At 44.1% G+C, this 23,114-nt stretch overlaps 1 protein-coding gene across 4 annotated transcripts in view; it reads right to left on the bottom strand.

Annotated features, from left to right (window-relative positions):
- rfx6 (regulatory factor X, 6) overlaps positions 1-23,114 on the bottom strand; it is a 92,009-nt gene that overhangs the window by 20,564 nt on the left and 48,331 nt on the right. For all 4 annotated transcript variants that reach the window (XM_043684550.2, XM_043684545.2, XM_087981113.1 and 1 more), the window contains 2 exons: positions 20,385-20,507; positions 6,740-6,946 (listed from right to left, as the gene is read on the bottom strand). In XM_043684550.2, the coding sequence (XP_043540485.2) occupies positions 6,740-6,946; positions 20,385-20,507 (330 nt within the window). The remainder of the gene's footprint in view (positions 1-6,739; positions 6,947-20,384; positions 20,508-23,114) is intronic.

Below are 23,114 nucleotides of genomic sequence, written 5' to 3' on the forward strand. Positions count from 1 at the left end.
ACCAGCCAAGCATCATTCAAGCCCTGACAGAATAGGCCTCACACAGCACACAGAAGCATTTTTACCTGCGTGAGAGCACTAAGTGGTACAGTGACGCCTCAATAGAAATAGAATATCACAACTGTTTTGCCTATTTATCACCTGTCTGATCAACTGTCATAGTAATTAATTGATAAGAATTAAACTGCAGAGGCAACCCACCCTTATCATCATATCATGTTAGAAGCCTGTCTAAATGGAGTGCTAGTCTTTCCCTAACAGAGCATAACAGCCTGTCATCGTTCAATGGTGGAATATTACATGTTGATGAGCCTTCAACTGATTGATAACATTAAATTGTAATTGGACAACAGGCAAAGTGAAGAAAAAACAAAAATAAAAAAGTATCTCCAGTTATTTCTGGGAATAAACAGAGGCCATATATCCATGAAGCAACAAATTTACAGTAACATCACCTGACTTACATCTTTTGGAACTTGGTGTCAATAAGTCCAACAATGTGTGTACACGCACATGGACAAATACACTCCCTCATTTGGGGGAGTTGCAATGACAGAGTCATCAGCCTTGAGGGTAGTTCTTGTCTCACAGCAGCAGCTAGCCTTGTAACGCATTCAGCCCTTGAAATGAAGCAGGAAAATGAGCATTCTCAAGGATGGGGGCATCATGGTGAATCCCAGGGCACACACTGCTAAGATATGCTACTAATGATTACAGATGACTTGCACATTGACTGAATGGAGTCTATTTCACTTGAAGTCTGCTGCATTACAATGTGGCATTCTCAATGCAACCTGAGTACAGTCTATAGAGCCCTGCACGTGGGGGAAGCCAGTTACGTTGCCAAAGTCTACTGCCTGGGCTGCAGTGCCGACCTCGTCATGGGGAAGAGGAATGTGGCATTGAGATCTTGTACAAATGGCTTTGATAACAGCCTTGATACATATATGGGCTGAAGATTGAGAGATCCCACAAAGGTAAATAGTGGATCTTTTGAAGAAGCCAAATTAATGGCCAATACAAGAGGATGGCTACCCATCGCTGCCCTCTCTTCCATCCTAGTTCACAAGTACTGCTCCAGCAGATGATGCCACTCTCTGACAAGGTCCCAGTCTGCAATGGCACTTGTCTGGAGGAAATGGCATTGAGGACAACAGCCTATGGGCCTCCCGTACCTCCTCGTCATCCCAAGTGGGCTTCAGCTGCAGCATCTCCATGTGGAGAGTGTGCAGCAGTTGCAGGAAGTTGTTTTTCGTCCTAGGCTTATTTGCGCATTTGTTCCACCTCGATTTCTCTGCACCTTCAATACACCATGGTGGCAATGCTGACAATCTCTGCTATGGCTGGATCCATTGGTTATACTTTCGATGAAGTGGGACATGGAGGATCGGACAAGGCGGGCCAGGGAATGACTGTTCATGGCCTTTTGACAAAAAGACTTAATTTTGGTGTATTTAGCTCAAGCCAAATTGTACAAATACAAGTGTGGTAGGTTAGAATTAGAATTAGGTTTATTGTCATATGTAATCAAATCAGGGGTACATGAGGACAGTGAAAATTTGCCATTTCCAGCACCACCTTAGGTACAAAAATATCTAGGTACAAAATCTGAGTTTTAAATTAGAAAAACAAAGAAATAAAATCTTTCTAAAGCAGGGAGACATACTGGACTTCATCTCAAGGTCTGGAGTCCCCATTGGCCTTCCACAAGGCTGGTCCCTACTGGGGTACCTCAAGACTGGGAGTGCCTGACTGCTGACACCATCGCCTGGAGTCACATCCCACCCCACCACCCCCTTACCCGCCCAGGAATACCACAACAAGGAATCCCTGGTTTTGCTGCCAAGCTATGCCATCAAAGATTTCATACCAATCAGGAGTATGGCCTGTGCTCTCTGACAAAAAAAAAGTGCTAAGACCACTCTGAGTATGATGCAGCTATTTTTCATTTCAAGGCAGGGATGCAGTGAGTTTCCCGAGTGAGCACAATGAGAGAGAAGCAAGACAGCAAGTCAAGAATTCTGGTATATACCCTGTTCTGATGCCCAAGATGGGTTCCTGGCCCAGTTCAGAAAGTGGCCTGGCAGCAGCGTTGCAATGAAAGATGTTGGTGTGCTCCAAAGGGCAGTATCAAAGTGATAAATATGCTAAAAGTGAGTTGGAGATGTGCCATGAGAATGTGATGAGGTTGATGTGTGCCTGAGGATGAAGGATACAGGCATTCACTGTCCACAGAGTGTAACCTGAGATGTTCAGAACTGCTGGCAAAGATGGAGGGCTGGAGGAACAAATGGCCAGCTGGAGTTGCCAGGTACTTGCTTAATTTTCCTGTTTGGAATTGCCACTCCAGTGCCTGCTAAAATGGCAAACAGTATATGTATGAGATGAGATTAGATAATAAAGGAAGTTAATGCGTATCACTTGCCACTCACCAGCATGGTTCGTCTCACTGTTAAAATCTTGGAAGGAAAATGGACATGGCTTTCTCTCACCCAGCTCACCATTGTCCATGCCTTTTTCAGAGCTGGGAAGATACCACCATAAATTTTTTTGAAGTCCTTATGACTTTTCTCCTGCATTGCTCACAGCAGTGTTCAGCAGATTAATCTTCAAGGAGAATCCTGGAGGGCTCTGTATGAAACTTGGGTTGAGTTTCTTTATGTGAGGTCTGGTAAGTTTCTCACACAATCAATTTGAGCTCACCTTATTCATGTCCTGCCACGTCCCTTACAATGCCCCTTCCATCCAAAGCTGGGCTGATTGTACCACTCGCTACAGCCAGAAGAGAACTCACCTCTATCAAGCATCCCTGGCATTGGTGCCAACTTTCAAACATCATAGTCCACCCAGACCAGCACCATCAGTCTGGAGCTGCCCTGTACGGTACCCTGGGGATGTCTGAAAAAGGTCAGTTGGTGCTCAGCTTTGCAGACAGGGACCTGGAGGTCCAGCTGAACTGGATGACGTAGAGGAGGGATGTAATCTTCCCACAGGACTGAAGGAAGAGGCCATGACACCAGACCTTGCCACCCTGGTCAATCCAGTGTCTAGAGGAATGCCAGCAATTCAGGAGGAAGGTCAATGTGAAAGTGCTCTCCTCTCTGCTATCTCACACTCATTAGTTCTCTACTGCAATTGCACATGCGTCTCACTCAGGTTCATTCTCTACCTCTCTCCTTGTTGCCTGTAATGAGCTCCCTTGCTTGCTTTTACCCACTTAGCTCCCCCCCACCACTAACCCTGCATGTCCTCTGCACTGCCTACTTGCTCACTCCAGACATCTCACCGTCTTTCCCTCACCTGAACCAACATGACTGCTGTACTACCCATTTTCATCTCTCATCATACATCTCTCCCTTTCTTTCATTTCAAAAGAAAATAGCCAATGAAAGGGCAGAAAAAGCCAAGACAAGTAGTGGGATGCTTGATATTCAGCTTCTTACTGGCTCAGAGGAGGGTATCCCGATCGTGACTGTCCCAAATGGTAGATAATCATGCCCAACCTTCTGGTCTGATGTTAGAGGCTGCCTTTATCTTACTGTGCCAGGACCCCCCAAGTAAAGAGTATCTCCTTTAACCTGGACCGAGGACTATACGCCTTCAACTTCGAAGCATGGTCATTTGCTTGAAGCACACACAGTGTTATCTGCACATGCAGGCGTGACACTGATTTAGCATTGTTCCATATAGCAACATGGCCACCCAAACCCCAATCCACCACCATTCTTGACTGGTGACTGCTCACAAAAGTTTCCTGGCTTTGTTGCTCCTGTCACAAAGCTGGCCCCTTTTTTTTCTTTAAAGCTGTTATTTTTCTCACGGATACTGTGTTCTTAGTTTTTTACAGGGGGGGTCATAAACTGCTCTTGGTTCCGATTAGACTGTTTGGTACAGAGATTAAAGGGTATTGAAAGGCCTTTTTGTTTACATGTAAACAGATGAGACTTCAGGCCAAAGTGGTCATGTTTTAGAAGTGACCTGTATAATGAAAGGGGAGTGGTCAGCTCTCTAGCTGAGCAGTTCAGACCAGAACTAGTTAGGAGTTCAGCTGTGTGGAAACAGACTCTCTCTCTCCCTCTGCCCTTCTAACTTCAACCTGTAAGCATCTGTTCCATTTGTACTGTTTAAGGGGCTTTGCTTATTGGGACTGTTGTGCATATTTGGTACAGCATAATTAAGTCTACTTTGAATAGACTGAGTTCTGTAGGTCATCTTTATTCTGTTCTTTGTGTTTCATTGTGTAATTTTGTGAATAAATTTCTGTATGTTTCAAAACCTAGTAGTCAACCTAGCTAACTTACTCCGGGTAATTTTCACTGTACACTTACTGAAACAAATTGCAAAGTTATGGTCTGGGTTGCCTACTCAAGAATGTTTTGAGTGGTCTGGCCTAGTCTATAACACTCCATTAAAAGACAATTCAAGGCAGAAATACTATGTGCTTGTTAGTTCTGACTGAGGCGGAAAAACACTGAAATGATGGAAAGACAGAGACACTGAGAAACCAGGTAGGTGCTGAGTGTACAAGCAGTAAGAGAGCAAGCGAGCAGACATGATCTAAAGCCTGAAGTAATCTATGAGCAGATGTTTGTCTTTCCACAGTAAGTGTCCTTGCAGCTGCATTCCAATGACAGTCGCTAGTGCACTCCAAAGAACAGTATTAGAGTGCAGAAACATATTGTAAATGTGGTTTGGGATTAGGTTCATCATGGACTGGTTAGATCCAAGGATCTGTTTCCGTGCTGTTTGACTCAGATACGTATCATGATGATTTGAAGAGGTTGGCATGTGTGAGATGCCAATATCCATGGCCATGAGGTGCATTTGCCCTTTCCAAAAAATACATTAAGGGAACAAGCAAAACTGGCAAATAGGTTTCAAGGTTGAAATGTGGGTCCATCTATTTTGAACCTATAATAATAGAACAGCTTTAAATTATGGAAAACTAGAAACAGTGCGATATCACACCTTAGGATTGTAATGTTAGGAATGCACTTTGGATTTACCAGAATGAAAGCTGGATTATATATTATGAGGAGAGATTTCCAAGAATTTAGAAGGTTAATGTATGATTTTAGTCAAAATATTAAGAAGGGGCAGGGTTTATATTATTTACATATAATCACACTTTTCTTTATAATAAATGAGGTTCACTTCCAGAAGATAAACAAAATGCCTAATAATGCTTAAAATAGCATTACTATATTTAGCTACCTGAAAAGGATAGTAGCCCCTCTTGACCTCTTATAGATTTCCTTCCAAACAAATCTATTTTATATGTTCTGAAGACATTAAATTTGATGTCACATTGGCTCCATCCTCTGTTGATGCTACGCACAGTCTGAGAGTGGGGAAAACAATTTCTACTCTTATGTTCAGAGGTAGAAGATGTATCTGTTCCAGCACCCTGAGGCCCAAATAGTATGCCTAATCAGATGTCATTGCATTTATTACTTTCATGCTATCTAACAAGTGTCTCTTCCACTAATACTCTACAAGGATGAATTTTCCCCCACAAATTACTAGATAGATCCTACGAGTTGGTTAGCTCTATTGGCTAGAAGGCTGGTTTGCAATGCAGAGCCATGTCAACAGTGCTGGTTCGATTTCCACGTTGACTGAGGTTGCTATGAAGGTACCACCTTTCAATTTCTCCCCTTGCTTGAGATGTGGTCACGTCCAGTCATCTCCCTCTAATGAGAAAGCCTCCTATAGTCCTCTCAGACTGTGGTGACTTTACTAGCCAGGTTCAAGACAAAGGAGATTTTGTGTGGTAGCAAACAGCCTCAAATCAACCTTTATCCTGTTCAACACACTGGGAGAGGTGGCAAGTAGCAGGAATAGTCATTTGGAACAATACCACAAAATCTAGATGAATCCATTAAACAGTTTAGCCAAGAGTTGAGTTAAGACCAGTTGAAGAGATTGTCATCATCCTAATCTCTCCAACTTCCATTCACTCATGATGAAACTGCTCTCTGACATACGTTAGCATCTATTTATACATTGTTTTGATTTTCTATCCTTGTTTTTAAAGCCCTCCATAGACTTTCTGCAAATTTGCAATCCTCAGGTATATCTGTTATCCACTAATTTTAATTTCTCCTCCATTGGTAACCCTACTTTGAATTGCCTCAGCTCTGAACTTGCCTCTCTAATTCTCTCTGCATCTCTTTCTTCTTTTCAGATATTCCTTAAAACCAATGTCTTTGACCAAGGTTCTGAACATCTGATGCCTTATCTGGCTGAGTGTCAAAATGTGCTTTTCTATTAAGGCATCTTGCAGCATTTTATTGTATTAAAAGCTTTATAGATAGTTGTTGATAAAATAGTTACTAGTTAATAGGCTGATCAACACTTACTGATCCAGATTTTGATACAGAATTTTCTTTGTTCAACATTTTCTAAATGTATAAAAGATACAAAAGAATTTCGACAATAGAACATCTTTCATTGATAATTCTTTTGTTCAGATTCATCAACATGTATTTTCAAAGAACGTGAACAGAAATTGCTAGACATGTATCAGGAGTCTATGTGCATCTTTAATGATTTTTTTTCAAATTTCTACCATTGGGCAAGTTTAGTTTGTATTTGGTTTGGTGCGTGTATTTTTTGTGGATTATTTAGAAAGAACAAAAAAAACCTGGTTCAAAGCAGAATGCTGTATATCATTTATAACAAAAGCTGATCTAAATCACACAGCAGCACTGATAAAATAGCAGGGCTACTTTCTTACCTGCCATTTGAAGAGGGTCATTTTCAGCATTTGGGAATGGAGTCACACTAGTAGCTAAGTTGTGTTGGCTTGCTGCTAGAGATGGATATGTCTGTGATGCCAAAGATTCATTTTTTACCATAGCATCGTTAGAAAGCAATGTGTTTTTGTTACGATTTGCAAGAAAACATGAGCTTGGTGATGCTGTGAATGTTGCTTTACTAGCATCTGTAAAAGACAAACAGAAAAACAGTTAATAATTGGCTTCTTGTGCCTTAAAACATCACCATCAGAAACCTTGTTCTCAACTTCAAGTTATTCTGCAGTGCTTCTCTTTTCTGCTGTAATAGGCTTTGTTGTACTAACTTTATAATCTGCACAATTGATAACTACTTTTTCTGTTTCTCTTTTTTTGAGTTCTACTTTAGTACCCTTCTGCTGGACTTCAGAACCACATTGCCCTCCTTCTCCCCCTCTTCCTTCATATGGAGTTATCCTACACAATTCAATGCACTTTGTGCCATTTTCCTGTAGAAGGAAAAAGAGAGAAAATGTAAGTTTTGCGGGACATCAAAACACCTCATATACTGCCACACAGTCCTACGCACATCAACACTTCAATAACTAAATACTGTAAGTTGTTAAAATGAAAATGGAGCTTATAAATTCCTCCTCAAACAGTAATATGAAGTTCAAAGTTTGTGCGAAGATTTGTAGCTCGGGTGCTCGTTGTTGTGGTTCTGTTCGCCGAGCTGGAAGTTCTTGTTGCAAATGTTTCGTCCCCTGGCTAGGCGACATCATCAGTGCTTGGGAGCCTCCTGCGAAGCGCTTCTTTGATGTTTCCTCCGGTGTTTATAGTGGTCTGTCCCTGCCGCTTCCAGTTGTAGTGGTTGGTATAATGGTTTGGTGCGTGCATTTGGGGCATGGCATGGTATGCCTCTAGAGGCATGGCATTCATCCACAAACTCCATCAACAAACACATCGACCTGGACCCAATATACCAACCACTACAGCGGACAGCTGAAACTGACAACCGGAAGCGGCAGGGACAGACCACTATAAACACCGGAGGAAACATCAAAGAAGCGCTTCGCAGGAGGCTCCCAAGCACTGATGATGTCGCCTAGCCAGGGGACGAAACGTTTGCAACAAAAACTTCCAGCTCGGCGAACAGAACCACAACACTAATATGAAGTTGGAAATTTATATTTCTTAATCAATTGGCATTCACAAGTGACTATTAAGCTAGATTTTTTGTGTCATTTCTTTCCAGTTACATCATTTAAAAGACATTTGGATAAGTACATGAATAGGAAAGGTGTGGAGGGATATGGGTCAAATGTAGCAAGTGGGACTAGTTCGGTTTGGGAACATGGTTGGTGTGGATGTGTTGGATTGGAGGGTCTGCTTCTGTGCTACATGACTCTATGATTCCATGACTTTAAGGCATGAGAGAGCAGGAACAACTTAATCGCATTGCAAAGTGGTGGTCTTCCCAGGTATCTGCTGCTCCTTTCTTCACAATGGAAGTGCTCATGGGTTCAGAAAGAATAAACAAAACTATCATGAACTAGCACAAATATATTGGAGATCAGCTAGTGTATGGGAAAAGGACTCACATTTTGGGATCATTGGAATCTCTTTTGGGGTAGAAGTGACCTGTACAAGAAGGATGGATTGCATCTGAATTGCAAAAGGACTAACATACTGGCAGGGAGGTTTGCTAAAGCTGCTCAGGAAGATTTAAACTATTAAGGAGGGGGGGATGGTACCCAGGGAGATATTGAGGAAAGAGATCAATCACAGACTGGTACAGTTGAGAAAATAAGTGAGTCAAACAGTCAGGGCAAGCAGGGACAAAGCAGAGAACAAGATAGGACTGATAAATTAACTGCATTTATTTCAATGCAAGGGGCCTAACAGGGAAGGCAGATGAACTCAGGGCATGGTTAGGAACATGGGAATGGGATATCATAGCAATTACAGAAACGTGGCTCAGGGATGGACAGGACTGGCAGCTTAACGTTCCCGGATACAAATGCTACAGGAAGGACAGCAAGGGAGGCAAGAGAGGAGGGGGAGTGGCAATTTTGATAAGGGATAGCGTTACAGCTGTACTGAGGGAGGATATTCCTGGAAATACATCCAGGGAAGTTATTTGGGTGGAACTGAGAAATAAGAAAGGGATGATCACCTTATTGGGATTGTATTATAGAACCCCTAATAGTCAGAGAAAATTGAGAAACAGATTTGTAAGGAGATCTCAATTATCTATAAGAATAATAGGGTGGTTATGGTAGGGGTTTTTAACTTTCCAAACATAGACTGGGACTGCCATAGTGTCAAGGGTTAGATGGAGAGGAATTTCTTAAGTGTGTACAAGAAAAATTTCTGATTCAATATGTGGATGGGAAGCCTTCAGAAATGAGATAACAAGAGTCCAGAGACAGTACATGTCTGTTAGGGTGAAAGGAAAGGCTGGTAGGTGTAGGGAATGCTGGATGACTGAAGAGGTATTTGAGGGTTTGGTCAAGAAAAAGAAGGAAGCATGTATCAGGTATCGACAAGAGAGATCGAGTGAATCCTTAGAAGAGTATAGTCAGTAGGAGTATCCTTAAGAGGGAAATCAGGAGGGCAAAAGGGGACATGAGATAACTTTGGCAAATAGAATTAAGGAGAATCCAAAAGGTTTTTACAAATGCATTAAGGATAAAAGGGTAACTCGGAAGAGAATAGGGCCCCTCCAAGATCAGCAGCGCGGCCTTTGAGTGGAGGCGCAGGAGATATACTAAACAAGTATATTGCATCAGTATTTACTGTGGACAAGGATGTGGAAGATATAGAATGTAGGGAAATAGATGGTGACATCTTGAAAAATGTCCATATTACAGAGGAGGAAGTGCTAGATGTCTTGAAACACATAAAAATGGATAAATCTCCAGGACATGATCAGGTGGATCCTAGTTAGTAAGTTTGCAGATGACACCAAAATTGGAGGTGTGGTGGACAGCGAAGAAGGTTACCTCAGATTACAACAGGATCTGGACCAGATGGGCCAATGGGCTGAGAAGTAGCAGATGGAGTTTAATTTAGATAAATGTGAGGTGCTGCATTTTGGGAAGTAAATCTTAGCAGGACTTATACACTTAATAGTAAGGTCCTTGGGACTGTTGCTGAACAAAGAGACCTTGAAGGTGCAAGTTCATAGCTCCTTGAAAGTGAAGTCACAGGTAGATAGGATAGCGAAGAAGGCGTTTGGTATACTTTCCTTTATTGGTCAGAGTATTGAGTACAGCAGTTAGGAGGTCATGTTGCGGCTGTGCTGGACATTGGTTAGACCTTTTTTGGAATATTGCGTGCAATTCTGGTCTCTGTCCTATCGAAACTTGAAAGGGTTCAGAAAAGATTTACAAGGATGTTGCCAGGTTTGGAAGATTTGAGCTATAGGGAGAGGTTGAATAGGCTGTGTCTGTTTTCCCTGGAGCGTCAGAGGCTGAGGGCTGACCTTATAGAGATTTATAAAATCACGAGGGGCATGGATAGGATAAATAGACAAGATCATTTTGCTGAGGTGGGGAGTCCAGAATGAGAAGGCATAGGTTTAGGGTGAGTGGGGAAACTTTTTCACTCAGAGGGTGGTCCATATATGGAATGAGCTGCCAGAGGAAGTGCTGGAGGCTAGTACGATTGCAACGTTTAAAAGGCATCTGGGTGGGTATATGAATAGAAAGGGTTTGGAGGGATATGGGCCAGGTGCTGGCAGGTCAGACTAGATTAGGTTGGGATGTCTGGTCAGCGTAGACAAGTTGGACCAAAGGGTCTGTTTAAGTGCTGTACATCTCTACGACACCAACTCTGTGACGCTTAGTGTTCTCGAAATTCAGATAAAAGTTTGAATGTAGGCTGATTGGAAAAGAAAGCAACATCAATGTGAAGAAAATCATTTTTTCTATACAAGGTGATGAGGCCCTATATGAAAGGTATGGCGGATGCTAATTCAACTGACGTCTTCAAAACAAAATTGAATAATTATTTGACATGCACTTCTCATGGCTGCTTGCTTGTGATGGCCCTGACTGCGACTGACAGGACTGACTGTTGTCTACTCCCTGAACTGTAGTCAGATATATCCTCTGACTGTGATGTGCCCAAATGGGGTGACTGACAAAAGCTAAGACCTGGCCTCTGTGCAAAGTGTGTCCGCAACTGACAGTACCAGGATCCCTTGTCCGACAGTGGCAACCCTCGACTTGAAGATTACTCTAATTACTTTCTGACAAGCCCACTTTGTTGAATAAAGTTGCAGTGTGTTTGTCACACAGGTAGCTGGCACGTGCTGTAACTGTTTGATTGACATCTTGGTGTGCTGAATAGAAAACTGCATCCCCCTCCCCACCGCACCGCCCCCATCCCACCAGCCCCAGATAAAGCCCTATTCAGAATCAAGACAACCAGCCGGTCTGTTAACCTATGCAAAACAGCATGTCAATACAGCACTTCTGATAGGCTTTTTCTCTGTCTGTAGCACCAACACAGTGATAGGCATGGCACAGCAAGACATGGCATGGGTATTGTGAGCATGTGGGTAGGTCCTGAGTTCACAAACACTAAGAGAGCAAGTGAGCTGTCATGAGATACAGCCTGGTCCAATCTATGTACTGAGTGCCTGTCTTTAGTAAACCAAGTGTCCTTGCAGTAACCTTTCAATGCTTGTTGCAGACATGCCCTCAAATGTTGGTCTAAGCATCCTGAAAGTGGATTGAACTTCAAGATGAGTCTCCAGTGACCTCTCACATGATTCCACCAAGGTTTTGTGCCAAACCTCATTGTTCTTGTCTCTACAAGTTTCAATATACAGCCCAGTATATCTGCTATGTCAATTGCATACATGATAATTTGACTAGACTTGTATTTCAGACAATAATCTGACTGCTTTAGAGTTGCCCATTATCAAAGCACTGCATATTCATCCTACACTGAAAATGGCATTAATTATACATCTAGTGTGGATATTCTGAGAATGAAGAAAATAATTTCTGAACGGCATTACAGTTGGTTCTGATATGACATGATATTTCCATTCTTGTGCAATCTTACATTTTAAGAAAATCACGCAATAGCCACATCATTTAAACTAATGGGGCCAGAATCGCATTACAGCCAATACAAGCAAGGAAATACAAATAACAATCTAAGTTCTTCAATCATATCGAAACCAATTTGCATTGAAGAAACATGCATTACAGGAGAACCAACTGTACTTAGATGTCATGAATGGGGTCTCCTCAAGATTTACTTCGAGCAGTGATCCATCAAAGGTCTGCATCATAAACTAGTGCATGATATCCCTAATGACAGGTTGTAAAGTCAGGGCATGAAAGGTGTTGGGAAATATTATTATTCATCCATAGGTTGGGAGTGTTGCTAGCTATGCCAGCATTTATTGGTGCCTTTAGGAGTCAACTTTATTGCTGTGGGTCTGGAGTCACACACAGGTCAGTATGGCAGATTTCTTTCCCTAAAGGACACTCATGAACCAGTTGGGCTTTTTACCTCAGTAATTGGCAATGGTTTCAATGTCATCATCAGACTTTTTCTTCCAGATTTATTTGAATTCAAGTTCCACCATCTGGCATGGTGGGTTTCAAACCTAGGTCCCAAGAACATTAACATGAGTCTCTGGATAAAGAATCTAGCAATAAAAACACCAGGCCATCAACTCTTCCTGGTAAAAACAATGACTGCAGATGCTGGAAACCAGATGTCTGGATTAGTGGTGCTGGAAGAGCACAGCAGTTCAGGCAGCATCCAAGGTGCAGCGAAATCGACGTTTCGGGCAAAAGCTCTTCATCAGGAATAAAGGCAGTGAGCTTGAAGCATGGAGAGATAAGCTAGAGGAGGGTGGGGGGTGGGGAGAAAGTAGCATAGAGTACAATGGGTGAGTGGGGGAGGGGATGAAGGTGATAGGTCAGAGAGGAGAGGGTGGAGTGGATAGGTGGAAAAGGAGATAGGCAGGTAGGACAAGTCCGGACAAGTCATGGGGACAGTGCTGAGCTGGAAGTTTGGAACTAGGGTGAGGTGGGGGAAGGGGAAATGAGGAAACTGTTGAAGTCCACATTGATGCCCTGGGTTGAAGTGTTCCGAGACGGAAGATGAGCCGTTCTTCCTCCAGGCGTCTGGTGGTGAGGGAGCGGCGGTGAAGGAGGCCCAGGATCTCCATGTCCTCGGCAGAGTGGGAGGGGAGTTGAAATATTGGGCCATGGGGTGGTGTGGTTGATTGGTGCAGGTGTCCCGGAGATGTTCCCTAAAGCAGTCTGCTAGGAGGCGCCCAGTCTCCCCAATGTAGAGGAGACCGCATCGGGAGCAACGGATACAATAAATGATATCAGTGGATGTGCAAGTAAAACTTTGATGGATGTGGAAGGCTCATTTAGGGCCTTGGATAGAGATGAGGGAGGAGATTTTACAGTTCCTGCGGTGGCAGGGGAAGATGCCAGGATGAGTTGTAGTGGGGCGTGGACCTGACCAGGTAGTCACAGAGGGAACGGTCTTTGCGGAAGGCGGAAAGGGGTGGGGAGGGAAATATATCCCTGGTGGTGGGGTCTGTTTGGAGGTGGCGAAATGTCGGCGGATGATTTGGTTTATGCGAAGGTTGGTAGGGTGGAAGGTGAGCACCAGGGGCGTTCTGTCCTTGTTAGGGTTGGAGGGGTGGGGTCTGAGGGCGGAGGTGCGGGATGTGGACGAGATGTGTTGGAAGGCATCTTTAACCATGTGGGAAAGGAAATTGCAGTCTCTAAAGAAGGAGGCCATCTGGTGTGTTCTGTGGTGGAACTGGTCCTCCTGGGAGCAGATATGGTGGAGGTGGAGGAATTGGGAATATGGGATGGCATTTTTGCAAGAGGTAGGGTGGGAAGAGGTGTAATTCAGGTAGCTGTGGGAGTCGGTGGGTTTGTAAAAAATGTCAGTGTCAAGTCGGTCGTCATTAATGGAGCTGGAGAGGTCCAGGAAGGGGAGGGAGGTGTCAGAGATGGTCCAGGTAAATTTAAGGTCAGGGTGGACTGTGTTGGTAAAGTTGATGAATTGCTCAACCTCCTCGCAGGAGCACGAGGTGGCGCCAATGCAGTCATCAATGTAGCGGAGGAAGAGGTGGTGAGTGGTGCCGGTATAATTACGGAAGATCAACTGCTCTACGTAGCCAACAAAGAGACAGGCATAGCTGGGGCCCATACGTGTGCCCATGGCTACCCCTTTGGTCTGGAGGAAGTGGGAGGATTCAAAGGAGAAATTGTTAAGGTGAGGACCAGTTCGGCCAAATGAATGAGAGTGTCGGTGGAAGGTTACTGTTGGGGACGTCTGGAGAGGAAAAAAACGGAGGGCTTGGAGGCCCAGATCATGGCGGATGGAGGTGTAGATGGATTGGATATCCATGGTGAAGATGAGGCATTGGGGGCCGGGGAAACGGAAGTTTTGGAGGAGGTGGAGAGCGTGGGTGGTGTCTCGAATGTATGTGGGGAGTTCCTGGACTAGGGGGGGATAGGACAGTGTCGAGGTAGGTAGAGATGAGTTCAGTGGGGCAGGAACATGCTGAGACAATGGGTCGGCCAGGTGGTCAGGCTTGTGGATCTTGGGAAGGAGGTTGAACCGGGCAGTGCGGGGTTCCCGGACTATGAGGTTGGAAGCTGTGGGTGGGAGATCTCCTGAGGTGATGAGGTTCTGTATGGTCTGGGAAATGATGGTTTGGTGATGGGGGTTGGAGTCATGGTCGAGGGGGCAGTAGGAAGAGGTGTCCTCGAGTTGGCGTTTGGCTTCAGCGATGTAGAGGTCAGTGCGGCAGACTACCACTGCGTTCCCTTTATCCACTGGCTTGATGGTGAGGTCAGGATTGGAGCAGAGGGATTGGAGGGCTACGCATTGTGAGGGTGAGAGGTTGGAGTGGGGGAGGGGGGTAGACAGGTTGAGGCGGTTAATGTCCCGGCGGCAGTTGGAAATGAAGAGGTCGAAGGCAGGTAATAGGCCAGTACGGGCTGTCCAGGTGGATGCAGTGTGTTGGAGTTGGGCGAAGGGGTCCTCGGAAGGTGGGCGGGAGTCCTGATTGTAAAAGTAAACTCGGAAGCGGAGGCGACGGAAAAATTGTTCAGCGTCACGGCGTGTATTAAATTCATTGATGCGTGGACGGAGGGGGATGAAGGTGAGTCCTTTGCTGAGGACTGATCGTTCATCCTCAGTGAAGGGGAGGTCTGGAGGGATGGTGAAAACTCGGCAGGGCTGGGAGCTGGGATCTGGTGTGGGTGTAGAGCTGGGAGTGGGGGCGGAACCTGTAACTGGAATAGATGTGATAGTGGGGGGAATGGGGGTGGAGTCATGAGCAGGGGTAGTGTTCCCCTCGGAGTTCTGGGGGGTGGAGATAGTGACGGTGGGGTCTGTGAGGGGCATGTCAGCAAAATGCAGGTGAGTGGCGCTGGTGGGGGTGAAAGTGGTGGTGACCACGGCAGTAGGTGTGGCGGAAGTCACTGATCATGTGGCATCAGCGATGATGTGAGGGGCGGAAGTGATGTCACGTGTGATGCATGAGGAATTGTGAGGGGTGGAAGTGGTTGTGGGTGCGGCCATGATGGGGACTGTTCCCTCCGTGACTACCTGGTCAGGTCCACGCCCCCCCTACAACCCACCCTCCCATCCTGGCACCTTCCCCTGCCACCGCAGGAACTGTAAAACCTGCGCCCACACCTTCTCCCTCACCTCTATCCAAGGCCCTAAAGGAGCCTTCCACATCCATCAAACTTTTACTTGCACATATCATTTATTGTATCCATTGCTCCCGATGCGGTTTCCTCTGCATTGGGGAGACTGGGCGCCTCCTAGCAGAGCGCTTTAGGGAACATCTCCAGGACACCTGCACCAATCAACCACACCGCCCCGTGGCCCAACATTTCAACTCCCCCTCCCACTCTGCCGAGGACATGGAGGTCCCTGGCCTCCTTCACCGCCGCTCCCTCACCACCAGATGCCTGGAGGAAGAACGCCTCATCTTCCACCTCGGAACACTTCAACCCAGGGCATCAATGTGGACTTCAACAGTTTCCTCATTTCCCCTTCCCCCACCTCACCCTAGTTCCAAACTTCCAGCTCAGCACTGTCCCCATGACTTGTCTGGACTTGTCCTATCTGCCTATCTCCTTTTTTACCTATCCACTCCACCCTCTTCTCCCTGACCTATCACCTTCATCCCCTCCCCCACTCACCCATTGTACTCTATGCTACTTTCTCCCCACCCCACCCTCCTCTAGCTTATTTCTCCACGCTTCAGGCTCACTGCCTTTATTCCTGATGAAGAGCTTTTGCCCGAAACATTGATTTTGCTGCTCCTTGGATGCTGCCTGAGTTGCTGTGCTCTTCCAGCACCACTAATCCATCAACTCTTCCTGGCCACTCTTTGATCAGAGACTCTTAAATGGCTAGTTAAAGAGTACTTAATGACTACTCTAACATGACCTCCCCACTAAAATCATGTTGACTATTTTTGATTAATCCTTGCCTCTCTAAGTGCAGATTATTTCTGTCGCTCAGAATTGCTTCCAATAGTTTCCCCACCACTGAGCATTATACTGTTTGGCTTGTCATTTCCTGGTTTACTCCTTCTTCCATTCTTGAATGACAGCACCACATTGGCTGACCTCCAATCCTCTGGCACCTTTCCTGTGAGAGGTATTAAAAATTAATGCCAGCACACCCGTTATTTACTTCCTTGTCTCACTCCCTGGAATTTATTCAATCCACTACCATTAGAGTTCAGCCAATGCAAGCAGAAGCCCTTACCAAGTATGTAACCTAGTAAATTTTACTGCACATAATGATGAACAAAGGACACAGAGTTGTACCGCCTTCACGAGACCTCTTCATGCCAACTGGAGCTTCGGTACCATCTCTCCCCACCCCTTCTCACATCCACCCCACTATGGTCCTTCACATCTTCTTATCCATCACTGCAATGACCTGCCAGTCTGGTCCTGTTGAGAACTAAGATTTATCTTAAGGTTGGGGCTCCACTGCTGAACACCATATTTGGACGTAGCAGTATGTTCCAGCAGTGGTCACCATTCTCAGTGTGCTGCTGGAACCTGAGAACTGCTGGCCTTTGGACTGGCTACACATGATAGGCTGCTCCGGATTGTTAGACCACATGGAATCCAGGGTGAGCTGGAAAACTGGATACACAATTGGCTTGATGGTAGGAAGCAGAAAGTAACAGTGGAAGGATGCTTGTTGGACTGGAGGCCTGTAACTAATGGAGTACCTCAGGGGTTGGTGCTGGGCCCATTACTGTTTGTTATCTGTATCAATGATTTGGATGAGAATGTACAAAGCATGATTAGTAAGTTTGCTAATGACACTAAAATAGGCGGTATCGTGGACAGTGAGGTACGTTCTCAGAAATTACAACAGGACCTTAATCAGCTGGATAAGTGTGCTGAGAAATGGCAAATGGAGTTTAAAAGAGATAAATGTGAGGTCTTGCATTTTGGAAAGTCACATCAAGGTAGGAGTTTCATGGTGAATGGTAGGGCCTTAAGGAGTGTAGTGGAACAGAGAGATCATGGAGTTCAAGTGCATGGTTCTCTGAAAGTGGAGTCACAGGCAGCCACGGCAGTGAAGAAGGCTTTTGGCACACCGGCCTTCGTCAGTCAGGGCACTGAGTATAGAAGTTGGGAAGTGATGTTGCAATTATACAGGACATTGGTGAGGCTGCATTTGGAATACTGTGTTCAGTTTTGGTCACCTTGTTATAGGAAGGATGTTACTAAACTGGAAAGAGTGCAGAAGAAATTTACAAGGATGTTGCCTGGACTCAATGGTCTGAGTTATAGGGAGATGTTTGAAAAGGCTAGGACTTCTTTCTTTAGAATATAGGAGACTGAGGGGTGAATGTTATAGAGGTGTATAAGATCATGAGAGACATGGATAGACATGGACTGAGTGAATGCACTCAGTCTTTTTCAAAAAGGTTGGGGAATTGAGGAGTAGAGGACATCAGTTTCAGGTTAGAGGGGAAAGAATAAAAGGGAACCTGAAGGGCAGCATTTTTTACACAGTGAGTGCTACGCATATGGAATGAGCTGCCAGCAGAAGTGGTTGAGGTGGGTACATTAACAACATTTAAAAGGCATTTGGACAATTATATCTATAGGAAAGGATTAGAAGGCTATGGGCCAATTGCAGGGAGATGAGGTTAGCGTGGACAGAAACTGGTCCAAAGGGCCTGTCTCCATGCTGTTGGACCCTATGACTTTCGGGCTACAAGTTCTCGAAGGTGTGTCTTCCTGCCAAGATCGAGACAGAGGACCAGGCCTCAAAACAATTAACAGCTTGCCAGCTGCTAAATGCCTGGAGCTTCGCTGGAAAAATGGAAGCTTGTCCTTGACTTTAACATCGGGAAGCAGCAGTGGAGAACACTACAAACATCCCCTATTTCAGTGATGTTTATAGTGTCCTCCACTATGAAGATTAATGTTAAACAAGGGTTTACATTATCTGCTATTTCCTTCTTCCCTGTTATTAATTGTATTATTGCAACCTCCAAGGGTCCCAAATTTAGTTTAGCTACTTCCTTTCATTTTATATATTTGTAGAAGATCCTGCTTTTTTTAAATTTCTGACCAATTTACTTTCATAATCAATTTTCTCTCTCCTTAGTATCTTTCTGGTCATCAGCTATTGGTTTCTAGCTGCTCACAGAGTTTGGATGCAATGCAGACAATCAATAGTGAGCAGGATTCATTAGTGAAATGAATAGTTCAGTGCTTTTGCAGCTACCGATGTAATTCCAGAATGGTATGTTGGCCCCTAGTTGCCAGAGTCAAGAATGCCACATAATGCAGGCCATTCTATAGTGGCAAGGTAAATAGCTACAGGTTGAGGTCCATGCTGGTACCATTAGGAGGAAAGAGAAATGAGATCCTGCAAGCAGCCTTTAAGGAATTATGTAGGAAATTGAAAAACAGAACTTCAAAGGTAGTTATTTCGATGGTAGTTAGCATAGGAATAGTAGGATAGATGCATGGCTGGAGACATGTTGCAGGAGGGAGGGCCTGAGATCCATAAAGCATTAGAATCATTCTTGAAAGAGATGGGAACTGTACAAGTTGGACAGGATCAACATCCTTGTGGGAAGGTTTACTAAAGCTATTGGACTGAACTTAAAACTGGATTAGCAGGGAGCCAGGATCCTGACAAGTAGTTGAGAGGAAAGAGAGGCTAGGAAGGGACTTTTTTTGACCATTGTGTATACAAGGAATACCTGCTTCCATTGTAACAACATCACTTTATTAGACAAACTCATCAAAGGTAACAAGGAGCCTGGAAAAACTAAAATCAGTGAGAATTGGATGGAAAGCTCTCCACTGTTTGGGATGATATCTAGCGTAAAGGAAGCTGGCTGTGTTCGTTGAAATTCAATCATCTCAGCTTCAGGGCATTTCTGCAAGATTTGGTCAGGGGAGTATTCTAGGACAAACTGACAAAAAGGTCAGTTGCGTTAATGACCTTTCCTCCACCAGGAGATCTGAGGTGAGGATATTCCCTCATGATTGCATAATATTCAGCAGCATTTATGACTCCTCAGGTAGATATCTACATGCAGCAACACCTTGATAATATTCAAGTTTGGCATACAAGCCTAAAAAGTGGCACGCAACGTTCAAGCCACACAAGTACAAAGCACTGATTATCTCCAACAAGGAAGAATCCAACCACCTCTTCTTGACATTTAATGGTATCCCAGTTGCTGAATCAGCTCCCTGTGGACATGTCTTGAACTCCTGCCCTCTTCACCATAGAGCCCTTACACACTTGCATCCAAATATAAAAGATAGGTAAAACGTATATTTGTGGAATGAAAATCTGAGGCTGACTACTAATGTAAATATAGCTTGGCATGGCTGAAAAGTGGAGTCAAATTATAGGCTAAGTGTAAGCAAAAAGAAGTATTTGAGACAAGAAAAATTAGGTCATCTTATATGGTGAGTCGACATACACAAACCTACGTTACATGACCATGGACATAATAGGCCCAAATTCTCACAAAAGGCGACCAGCCACCATTATTATTGGCTGAGACCAGTTCTAATAAGCACCTAAATGACAGAATCAGAATTGCAAAGCAGTCTCTAATAACACATCTGGGATTCCATTCAACATAGGCTTCTTTAAAAGGGTCATTGGGGTTATTATAAACTTATTCAAGGGGAACTGGAAACTCATCCAGCCAAATAATACATTACACCACAGACTGCAGCTTCTGACGGAACATAGGCATCCATGATATGTCCTATGGCCACAGAAACAGAACAGGCGATTACTTCAATTTATGAGTCAGCTATCTGGAAGGATGACTGCAATCAAAGTCTTCAGTTTATATAGAGAATTTCCCCTACAGTTATTTACGAACATTATAATGTGGGGACATTAGTTTATAAAATGTCTAATTAATACTACATTCAACAATTAGACTTCACAATTCTAGCTATGATGGCACCTGGTCTTGCCCCAGCCTGTCAATTTGCAAAAGACATGATAGGTGCGAGACAACACTTGATCTACTCATTGGTAACAGAAAAGCTTTCAGGTTCTCATAAAACTGGAACTATTTGGCTTCTCTATTTAAAATACCTGCATTTTTCATATATTTGTCCAGGAGATTCTGTAGCTCCTGCTCCTTGTCATTGTTAAACTGAGTCTCCATGGCCAACAGAATATATTCATCCAGCAGCATTCGAATCAGATGAAAGGAACCTAGAGAGAGGTGGAGTGAAGCAAAATTATCTCAGTTACCATCTGCTCACATTGCAGAAAAGAAGGAAACTAAAAAAAATTATTGTTTAACTGCAAATAACCTCCTTCATTCTCAAACAATGCAGTATTTTTCTAAAATTATGTCTGTAATCTGTTGTAAGGTTCACCTACCTCTTATTTTGTTTACTGTACACTTCAGACTGTTTAACAACTAATTACATGAAAAGAGAACACTGGTGGAAGTAGGGCAAATCTCAATGACAAAGACGGTACATATTTATACTTTGCATTTTCGTTTGTGTGGCACTCTGTTCTGAATTATTTTTGAAACCAATGTTAGATGCCTGTTCTAACAAGGAGTCTCTGCCTCTCATTTACATCTGACAAATTACAAACAACGCTTTGTAGTGAGATGTACACTGAATAATATTTTTGAAAGTGCAGTAATTGATCGATCCAACATTAGTTCACCATTCAGGAAATAGAACAGCGCTGAATCATCTTGGAAAATATTTATCTTATTCTTCAGTGGTAGTTGTTCTTCATGTTCTGCCAAGTGGCCACCATTTGGACATGAAACCATTACCTACCCTGAGTGGCTCAGTGTGCAGACCAACAAATCCTCTCAGGGCAGAACATTCCTGTGCAGGGCAAAGATGGGGACGTAACAGTTTCCAGGGGCTGAACCAGTGCCCAGGGAGAAGGTGTACTCATCAATGGAGCTCCCTTTCATTGAGCTGGAGACAGGTTTACCATCTGATTAAATATGCTGGACAGGTTCTCAAAGCTAGAAATTCAATCAGAGCCTTTCCAGCCTCAAAGGGGTAGTAGGGTGAGCAAGGGAGTGAGCTGTTTAGGATGGAGGTATTCTCTCCAACTATGGAAAATCTTACATTTTTAAGAAATGTGGGCGGCACGGTGGCACAGTGGTTAGCACTGCAGCCTCACAGCGCCAGAGACCCGGGTTCAATTCCCGCCTCAGGCGACTGACTGTGTGGAGTTTGCATGTTCTCCCCGTGTCTGCGTGGGTTTCCTCCGGGTGCTCCGGTTTCCTCCCACAGTCCAAAGATGTGCAGGGCCAGGTGAATTGGCCATGCTAATTGCCCGTAGTGTTAGGTAAGGGGTAAATGTAGGGGTATGGGTGGGTTTCGCTTCGGCGGGTTGGTGTGGGCTTGTTGGGCCGAAGGGCCTGTTTCCACACTGTAATGTAATCTAATCTAATCTAAAATGTATCTTGAACCCAACAGGACTCCACAGGGTTGGCTTCTACCTGCTCTTGCACCCAGACAGTGGTGGCTTCTCAGACTGCTTGGAATGCTAGCAATTCATCTGCTACTGTGAGGTCACCTTAAAGAACATGAACTGGACCCTTTTCCCTGTGCAAACTCAGAAACCAATTCAGTCTCTTAATGCGCCTCAAAAGGCTCTAATTGAGTTGACTCAGGCACCCAATGTGAGTGGGTGGAATTTCCATACTCTCCCAGCCCCAAATCTGATCTCAGCAAAAAAACACAGAATTGAGGTTGACAGGGTTATATTTAACTCCTGCCCACCTCTATTCCCAGTCAAAACTTAAATTCCTGCCTCTGTTTTGATCTACAGTTAGAATCAGCTTACTCCAACCACACCAACAGATGGTGTCTGTATGTGGAAGTTAGCATGTCTGTCAGGATTCTTGGTCTTATGTAATATTCGTTGACCCCTTCAGATGAAAACGGCACATACATATATAATGACACCCATTATTAAATCATTCAGCAGATACATACAAATTTTGATTATTTCACAATTCAACAGTTACAACATATATCATAAAAATATATTTTGAACAATAGTAAAATACACATCATGGTAGCCAATAAAAGATGTATAATTTTTAAAAAATGTTCATAGCACAGATCTCAAACATTGCTAAGAGGAGACACAGGGTCAGTACATTTTGTCTTGCACTCATCAGAAGTACGGAGCAAGAGACTGACATGGGAAAAGGACACCATTTTATATAGTATGAGAAGAGAGTGCTGATTGGTTGGAGAATCATTGGCATAAGACTGCTGCAAGAACAGCTAGCTGTCAAATCTTAATTCTCAATATGAGTGCAATCAAAAAGCTTCAACTTCTTGTCTTGGTTTAGAAATGTGTAGTTTTACTCTGTACAGCTCAATGCTACAAACACTGGATTTCACTAAGGTAGAGCAAAATTAAAGCATCTTAAGCAGCAGAGGTGTAGATAAGGGATGCACACACAAGTTCATCCCAAATTGTCAAACCAAGTGTCAGCCTGACAGGATATTTTATGTCACAGTCTAGCCATTGTCAAAGCATCAGGTACACATCCTGCCCTACTGCACCACTTACCCCCACCTCCACTACCACTCCAACCCCAAACTGCTCATGCCCTCACAAGGTTTAGCACAGGATAGAGATAGCAACAGAAGTGACCAGAAGGTATGAGTCCGACATTTTGATGTTTCCTTAGCAGCAGCTTCAATGGTGCTACAAAGTAGCACTTCACAGCATCTTAAACCTGTTCTTCTCTTCACCTGACTGTCTCTGACCCATTGAGTATTTTCACCATTTGCTGTGTTTAGTCAGTAACACATTTCA

Source organism: Chiloscyllium plagiosum, unplaced genomic scaffold (assembly GCF_037043375.1).
Source record: "Chiloscyllium plagiosum isolate Xiang-an unplaced genomic scaffold, Cpla_swu_hap1 HiC_scaffold_3, whole genome shotgun sequence".
NCBI classification, from domain to species: Eukaryota; Metazoa; Chordata; class Chondrichthyes; order Orectolobiformes; family Hemiscylliidae; genus Chiloscyllium; species Chiloscyllium plagiosum.